This window comes from Ricinus communis, chromosome 8 (genome assembly GCF_019578655.1).
Source record: "Ricinus communis isolate WT05 ecotype wild-type chromosome 8, ASM1957865v1, whole genome shotgun sequence".
Classification (NCBI taxonomy): Eukaryota; Viridiplantae; Streptophyta; class Magnoliopsida; order Malpighiales; family Euphorbiaceae; genus Ricinus; species Ricinus communis.
Genome location: NC_063263.1, coordinates 6681351 through 6689707, shown reverse-complemented (window position 1 = coordinate 6689707; position 8357 = coordinate 6681351). Strand labels below are relative to the sequence as shown.

General features: G+C 33.2%; 2 protein-coding genes across 3 annotated transcripts; both read right to left on the bottom strand.

Moving 5' to 3' along the window:
• Positions 1–216: 216 nt before the first annotated feature.
• Positions 217–3534, bottom strand: LOC8260438 (peroxisomal (S)-2-hydroxyacid oxidase GLO4). 2 transcript variants are annotated; one of them, XM_015725404.3, is made up of 13 exons: positions 3386–3495; positions 2930–2990; positions 2642–2789; positions 2440–2564; positions 2313–2359; positions 2160–2237; positions 1937–2061; positions 1681–1738; positions 1307–1369; positions 1040–1109; positions 848–948; positions 646–750; positions 217–548 (listed from the first exon to the last, which is right to left on the bottom strand). In XM_015725404.3, the coding sequence occupies exons 3-13, from the start codon at positions 2782–2784 to the stop codon at positions 369–371; spliced, it is 1095 nt and encodes a 364-aa protein (XP_015580890.1). In that variant the 5' UTR covers positions 2785–2789; positions 2930–2990; positions 3386–3495; the 3' UTR covers positions 217–368. The 2 variants fall into 2 exon arrangements, with proteins under 2 accessions (XP_015580890.1, XP_002529188.1); XM_002529142.4 differs by lacking the exon at positions 2930–2990 and having other exon boundaries at positions 3386–3534.
• A 510-nt stretch (positions 3535–4044) lies between these two features.
• LOC8260437 lies at positions 4045–7495 on the bottom strand. The gene is made up of 9 exons (XM_002529141.4): positions 7103–7495; positions 6928–6989; positions 6700–6814; positions 6534–6595; positions 6252–6303; positions 5944–6055; positions 5469–5567; positions 5233–5360; positions 4045–5133 (listed from the first exon to the last, which is right to left on the bottom strand). The coding sequence occupies exons 1-9, from the start codon at positions 7261–7263 to the stop codon at positions 4209–4211; spliced, it is 1716 nt and encodes a 571-aa protein (XP_002529187.2). The 5' UTR covers positions 7264–7495; the 3' UTR covers positions 4045–4208.
• Between the last annotated feature and the right edge of the window lie 862 nt (positions 7496–8357).

Below are 8357 nucleotides of genomic sequence, written 5' to 3'. Positions count from 1 at the left end.
GTTTAATGTGATGATGTGATGTATGTGCCTATATCAATTTGAGTTAAATTTTAAATTCGAGTAATTCTATGTTCATTTCTATAAGAAGGAAATTCCTATATGAAGTTGAGGTCAGAAGAGACCAACACTCCAAAATCTTAGTTTCCATGAAAAATCATTGTGCTAATTTTATAATTATCGGCGTCAACACTTGAACCATTAGCTATACACTTCAACTTGTAAAAAGCTACATTCATTGAATGGTCAGTTCATCATTCTGCTGTTACACATCAAGGTTCAGAACCAACAATCACCATTTCCACTTATCATGATCACAACCCAAATGAAAAATAATCTTAACCCAAATGATTACTACAACTGTGGCAGCATTAGAGCATAGATTGGAGTCTGTCACGCTCAGTTCTTACATGGCTCCTAGTAATATGTTTCAAACTAGGACAGCCAGAAAGGGCCATGGCGAGCTCAAGTTCATCCTTGAGCATTTTCATGACTTGTCTTACTCCATCTTCTCCTTTCACTGCCAGCCCATAGATTACAGGCCTGCCAACCTGCAAAAAATGAAAGTTTAGATTATATCAGTTACCACCATGCACTAGTCTTTAAATGCAATATAAGGATCATTCATTTCTTGGATGATAATCTTACAAGGACTGCTTGTGCACCAAGTGCCAATGCCTTGAATACATCAGTTCCTCGCCGCACTCCTCCATCAAGGAGAACTGGAATTTTCCCTCCAACAGCATGAACAACCTGCATTTTCAGGATTTACGATAGGACTTCAATGAATCCATTGAAGGTTTCAAGCAAAGGAGCACATGCATATCTAGATTCTGTGAAATCTAGTTACCTCTTCCAAAGCAGAAATAGTGGCAGGAGAATAGTCTAGCTGTCGAGCTCCATGATTAGAGACAATAATCCCTGCAACACCTACTTCCATGGCCTTCACGGCTACCGATAGCAATACATATAGCAAATAAAGAAGCTATTTGACCATGGAAAACTAACAAGCAAATTTCATAAGAAGAGAGTTTGGTTTTACCATCTTCAGGAGTGAGTACACCCTTGATCAGAATTGGCAAGTTTGTAATAGATTTTAACCATCCTACATCCTGCAATGAAAACCTGAATTAATTAAACCAATACAAACAGAGAATTGGTTCTGCTCCAAGTGACTGCCACTCCAATTCCAACCTTAATATCAAGAAGGTTATAAAGGATGAGTACTTATTCGGCTAACCAAATGTTTTATTTTTAATCCACAAGTTAAAAAAACAGCCTATAATAAGAATTGTTTGCTGGATCATACCTTCCAACACAAAGAAGCATCAAATGTTTCATTGGCATAAGCTTCTAAGCCTGAACCTTTTTCCTGCAAATTCATTACAGAGAAATGATTCTTATCATGCAGCTTGCTAACTGGAGAATACAAGGCTTATAAATAAATGCAAGAATTTGAACCAAAGCTGAAAGAGGAACATGATAAATTTAGCTACTTTGGGCTGTATATGCATTTAACTCTTTGAAAAAGGAAATTCACTTTTCTCCTATGCATTGAGAATAGATTCGGGAGCCATTCGGCTAATAGCCCTATGGTCAAGTGCCTGCCTTATGGTACCCTGATCCTTCTAAAAGTTTCTGGTATTCCAAAACCAAAAAAGAATGATTTGCCATGATACTCACAGATACAACTTCAGTTGATAAGAGGCCCTCCAAGTTCTTCAGCTGTGGTACAAACATTCTGCAGAAGTTATCACATTTATGTTCACACAAGACGGACATAATTATTTATGCCGAAATGAGAGATAGAAACAACTTCCTACTTTAGATTACTGACTACAATTTTTGCTGCATCTATTATGCAAAGAAATTCAACCTACTAAACTCTATTATTAACAAGTATGTGCAGATAGAATGAATGAGGAACAAATGATATCACTTGTTCTTTATATCTGCTTCTCTGCGACCGAGTCTTGGACAATCAGCTGTTAGTACAATAGCCTTATAACCATTCCTTTCAGCTCTCTGCACTAATTTAGCAGCGATATCGCGTCTTTTATATACCTAACCATAGGTGAAGATGAACTGTGTGTTAGTTGGTATTATGAGAATGAGACAGGAATCAATCACTTATAGAACTGATAATGAGTTCAGTAAAATACATATAATTGAAAGAAACGAACAGCATTGCAACTAGCAGCAACCTCCTCCAAACTGCAGGTAGCAGAGAAGGATAAAACCTGAAAGTGAAAACTCAAGCCATTATTCAGGAACTTCAAGTAGGAAACTCAGCTCATCTTTTATTATATGAATACCATTACGGTGTTGGACGCAGCAGCTGCTCTAGCAGTAGCAATCTCTCCTGCATAAATCAGAAAAAAGCTGGTGAAATAAGAAATAAAACATATACAACTAAGAATTCTTCAGTAAAAAATTTAAGACCTTCAGGATGTGCTAGCTTATGCATAGCAGTCGGTGCTATCATAATAGGTGCAGAGATAGTATAGCCCAGTATAGTAGTAGGCATTGCTATTCTACTGATATCAACAAGAATTCTAGGTCGAAACCTGAGAAGCCAAATAAACAGTTTAGTACAAGGAGTATACTGTTCTCTATACTCACCATCATCAGGTTTAGATGTTACGTGATTTTTTTAAATGCTTGGACATTCTCTTTTAATGTATGCTGATCTTCTGCTCCCCCGCTGTAGAAGTCATAATGCATTTTTGGAAGGACTTGCTTAGCCAGAATTTGGAACTCATTAACATTAACTGGTTCTGCGGCCATTTAACCTGAAGATATTTACATTATATGTTTATTTTAGTAGTAATCGAAATCAACACTAGATGAATTTCAACAAATCAAAAGCATCAGCTTAGGAGAAACTTAAAAGATACTAGGAATTCTATAGTTAAATATCACAGAAACTAACCGGCCTGAGATAGAAGATAGATTCCAAAAATAGCTCAAATTTCATCTACAGGAAATTCAGTCTAGAAATAGGTCGAAATTAGATTATCTAAAACCAAAATTCACCTTATGAAAGTATTCCATTCCTCAAAGGTAATATGTAAACAAATTCATTAACGGAGCAAGAAATCAGTCAAACTTTGTAAAGCAAAAAATATAATTTGGGCAGCGTTTGTAGCTGTAAATTGTGTTATATTCCAAGAATAATCCTGCTTTTGCTTCTACAGGATTTGCAGACAGTAGAATTGAAAAACGGCACTATGCTACTAACAGCACTAAAAAAGGAGAACAAAAAAAGTGCAGCAGCGTTACTAAAAGTATAAAGAAAGAAAGAAGGGGGGAATGATAACATATCAAGAAATTTTTCTGCATTCAAGCTCACAAGATTATCAAGCAAGTATTACAAGAAAAGAAGTACCTGCACAGATGACAAAGTTTAAACAGTATAACAGGAGTTGGCCTATCGTTTATCAAGATTTTGAAGCGATAACTGATAAACATGGATAAATTAGATCATGAGACTAAAAGGCAAATATATTATGCAGGAAAAGGAAAAAAAAAAAGACAGAAATTGAAGTTGCGTGTGTTATTTTGATTGCCATGTTTTGTCCTTGTCTATAAGTGACGTTTTGAGTGGTCTAATTTGTCCCTGTCAAAAGGTTGAAAATGGCCTTCAATGCTGAGGTTCCAAATGCCATTCCCATGTAACGATATTGACAAACCATATGGGTCCAATTGTAATTTAACCAAAATGCTAGTTATTATTGAATTCTGCAACATGCATTAAGAAATAGGCAAAATGAAGTAGGTTTTTTCTGTATCCAGTGGTTTGATTTTCCTTCGTTAATAAAATGTTGTAATGGGCATTGTGGTCGTTGACAGGGACGGAGCGTAAGCTGTACAAGAAAATTTTCAAGCTGATCTTTTTCTGTCTTTTTCCCACGTTCTAGTGTTCTTAGTTGGCTTTGCTTGCTCAGTTTAAGAGAACAGTTAGAATCTTTATGCATCATTTAACATTTGCAGTTTCATCAAATTCACAGGCAGAATCATTTTAATTGGCTAATAATACCCAGAATATCTTAAACATTTGCAACATTCTACACTAGTTCAAAATAAACAATTCCTGTTCACCATTTAGGTGTAAGAAAAAATAAATCCAGTTCTCAAGTAATCCTTCAAAATTCAACTATTATCAACTCAAATGTTGAGAATGCCAGTTCTGTCATCATTCTAACCTGTTGTCAGTATTGCCATCTTTCTAACCTACTCTCATAATAGGGCCCCTCTTCCCTCCTTGGGCCACAATTTTCTCTTAAGTCGTGCAAAAATTTGCAGTTGTCTCCAAACTTGCATCTTCCTTGAGCATAAAATTTGCACGGCTGGTAATTGTCCATGCTTGTCGTTGGATGATTATGATGTCTATGGTAAATGTTCGTGCTGGTCAGTGGCTGTATATGATGATAACCATTTAAGCACCCATTTTCCCAAGTTGTTCTGGAGTACTTATTGATAGGAGGACAATGATCATCCGTGGAGAAGCTCGACAGGGTTGGACAAAAATTATCCTTGCTATGTTGCTGAACTTCCTGAATGCCATTGTGATCAACCAAGTTGCGGAGAATTCCATAGTAATAATCATTCTCTCTTTGCTTTTTTGGTTGTTCATGTTGAAAAGTCAGCTTCCAAGTTTCTACTGGGAAATCTAACCCTTGAGAAGATCGATTTGTTGATTTAATAGGATCAACGTTATATGACTGCTGATGTTGAGTGGCCAACTCTCGAGGTCTGCTACCCATTGATGGTCCTGTTTTTTGAGGCTTAGCTACAAGCTGCAGAGATCTATTATCCATCTTTACTCCACCAGCAAAGGCTCCCGTAAGTGGAGGTAGAGTCGTCAGCTTCTGAGTTCCACCTCCCATTCTTATTGCATCACTGGACATCCCTACTTTTTGAGCTTCAATTGTTAATTTTGCTAGATCAATATATGAACCTGAATCATTTCTTGTAACTGCCATCTTCCCTGAATCAACATATAAACTTGGGGGTCGAGGTTCAGGAGCTGCTTGTGTCACACATGAACCTGATTGTTGAGCTTGAATTCCCCATTTTGCTGCGCTTATATTTAACTGAAAATGATTCTTGTTTATTTTCTCCTTCTTCAAGGCCCTAAAGTACAGAACAATTAATCATGTAAATATATGTGAAACAACAAATGCCTAATATTAACAATCTTCCCCATGTCAAACTAAATGATATTTTAAATACCTATTTTCTCTGAGTATTTTCTTCCTTTCCTTCTCCTGTACTCTGGTTTCTCTAGCATTCCTAGCTAGAGAACCCCTTGAGTGCTTTTCTATCAACACTTTTCGCCTCTCTTCTTCATCTTCCCATTTCTAAAGCAATAACATGGATAAGTTAGCAACTTATATACATGAAATTTCTAATGACAAGTGACAACATACATGACATGCGAAAAAGAAATATCTTCTACCATTACAAACCTGTCTCATAGTCTTCAATCGGTACAGGTTGCGACCCTTTATTAACAGAGGATGAAGTGGAGGCAGTGGCTTCTCCCCTTTGCTCCAGAGAACCTCTATCTGATCACGTAAGCCAAAATTTAGCATTTCATTTTTATTTAAGATGTTCTATATGGCTACTTCAAATGGATTCTACATTCAGATTGGTTGACAGAACCTTATGTTGGGACCGCAAATAAAACTCTAAGAATGATCATCAATCCAGAAAAGTTTTTTGACATTAGCACAAGATCCCTCAAATCAATACAAATATATCAAGGTTTATGGATAATAAAGACAAAATGAACTAGAGATTTTTCTGTTGTACCCTTGCCTTTATTATAACTTTTAAAAATATTCTCGGGTATCTTGTCAACCAATATATAATATAAGATTTAAGAGTTGCAATCACTGCTTATTGTCAATAATTGAACATTATATGCTTATTCTGACTCACTGTAAATGTATGCTGTTGTTTGGCAGCACCATAGCTTTCCTTCACAATTCGACCAGCAACTATCCTTGTTCCACAAGGAGGACCACTGGCGCTTCGCGATGCAATGTTATACCTAGACAACGTAGAGTAAGAAAAGTAAGAACTCTCAAAATCAGGGAAAATTCGTAAAACGTTCAAGTAGAAAATTTCATAAGTTTACAGCATTTTCCCTTGAAAAGGATGATCAATGTAAATCAAGCTTAGGTTAAGGATTATTCCAATTTCATGAAAAAGGCTTGTTGCAAACTGAAAATAATCCAAAGGCTTACATTTCATAAACATTCTGTTCAAACATGACAACATCACCCATACATGCATCACCTGAAAAACAAGATGTCATATCAATTATCAGAGCATGAGCATTAATGGAAACGTGATAAAAAATAGACCAATCAACCAATGTTCATTGCACTGAAATATTTACTCATAATTAATGATTACATAAGCTGTCCAACATTAGGACATAACCCAATCTAAAGAATCTATGCCTTAACCTTCTTGATTTTACTGAAAATGGAGTTTAAATAATAAACTCAAACCAATGAGCTTACCTTTACAATTCAACACGAAGCTAGACAATGGGTACTTTTTCTCACCCCCACCATTCAAGATCCTAATACAAAAGAACAAAAATTTCACATCAACAAATATAAAAAAATGATTTTGAAAAATACTTAGTTAGTATCACCATTCACCAAATAAATTGCAGAACATTACTCTTGATGCTCCTTTATACGCTGAATAAGCGTATCTTTATTTCCAGTCAATCTCAATCCATTCTTTCTCAGATAAACCTTACATTGCTCCACTTTTAACTTCTCTAGCTTACCAGCTGCCACCAAATTATAACCCATAAAAGAAAAATCACATTTCTAATCACATAGAATCTCATTGAAAGCTAAAAATAAACAAGATCAATGCGTGCATGTATTGTTGTACACTGACATGCTATGCCCTTCAAGTCCTCTTCTTCTAGGTCTCTCTCTATGTCCAAACATTTACCATATCTACATAAAATAAACTTAACCCATTACTATTCATCAATAAAACACTTCATTAAATAATCTGACAAGAAAACTTTTGTTTTTTTTTTTTTTAAATTTCTCAAAAAAAAACTAACCGTGACTTTGGTTTCTTCTCGATAGAGAGATTTGAAAGTTGGGATTGAGTGTCCTCAAGAATGCTATAATTTGGGTCCATTTCAAAATCAGAATCTGAATAATCAGACCCTTCAGTTTCACTGTAATCTTCTCCTTCTTGATGATGTTCGGAGATTGCCATTGATGGGCTTGTTTCTTGCTTTTGGTTAGTATTTTTTCCTTTTCTTCTCTTTGTTTTTTCAAAAGGAAAGAACCGATATTCAATGGTTAAACACAGAAGGAAGATTCCCAATTGTGCCTATATAAGAAAGTCTTGCAAAATCATTGAGAAAAAGATAAATTCAAAATGGCAAATTTAAAAATTGCAACCGTTAGAGAGGTTTGGTTTGTTTCCCGATAATTGATGATTGATCTTTGGGTTATACTATTCGGGTTAAATACTATCCACCTCTTTAGATTTGGTCTAATACAAGATCCACTTGTCTAATAATTTCTTATTAGTTGTTAGATTAAATAAATATTTTAATATTATAATTTAATTTTTAAATTTATTATTAAATATCTAATTCATCTAAATTTAATTTTATAATTAAATTAAAATAAAATTTTATTTTTAATACAAATTAATTTAATATCTAATTAAAATAATAAATTTGATATTTTTTTTTATTCTAATTTTTTATTTTTAACACAATTTAATTTACATAAATTTAAATATTTTAAAACTACTTGTATTTACAACAATATTATTAAATTACTATATAATTTATTTTTTTAATATAAATATTTTTAATTAAAAATATCATTATATTATATAATTAAATTATATTAAAAATAAAAATTAAATTAAATAATTACGTCTTAATCTAACAAAATAATCTAGAGATCAAATTGATAAGCTCAATATCCATAAAGAAGATTATGATAATTTTATATATTAAAAATAAAATTTATTTATCAACCATTTAAATGATATCACTACGAGTTAAATATTTATTTTTAATATAGTTTAATTTTAGTGTCTAATAAAAATAATAATTTTTAACTATTTATATTTTCTAAGAATTTAGAATTGAACTATACAGTAATTTAATAATATTAAATAAAAATAAGAGTTTTAACACGTTTAAATTTTTTTAAAATTAAATTATGCTAAAATAATAAAAGATATAAACAAGTAAAAAAGTATTAAATTTATTATTTTACAATTAGACATTAAAATAACTTATACTAAAAATAAGATTTTATTTTAGTTTGATAATAAAATTAATTTTA

Excerpts from the sequence above, each read along its gene's own strand:
- LOC8260437 (XM_002529141.4), bottom strand. The coding sequence starts at position 7,263 with ATGGCAATCTCCGAACATCATCAAGAAGGAGAAGATTACAGTGAAACT. Across the intron at positions 6,056-6,251 it reads GAACAGAATGTTTATGAAAT|GTATAACATTGCATCGCGAA; the intron begins GTAAGCCTTTGG and ends TACGTTGTCTAG. Across the intron at positions 5,568-5,943 it reads AACAACAGCATACATTTACA|ATAGAGGTTCTCTGGAGCAA; the intron begins GTGAGTCAGAAT and ends TTACGTGATCAG.
- LOC8260438 (XM_002529142.4), bottom strand. The coding sequence starts at position 2,784 with ATGGCCGCAGAACCAGTTAATGTTAATGAGTTCCAAATTCTGGCTAAG. Across the intron at positions 949-1,039 it reads TGTACTCACTCCTGAAGATG|CCGTGAAGGCCATGGAAGTA; the intron begins GTAAAACCAAAC and ends TGCTATCGGTAG. Across the intron at positions 751-847 it reads CTATTTCTGCTTTGGAAGAG|GTTGTTCATGCTGTTGGAGG; the intron begins GTAACTAGATTT and ends CTGAAAATGCAG.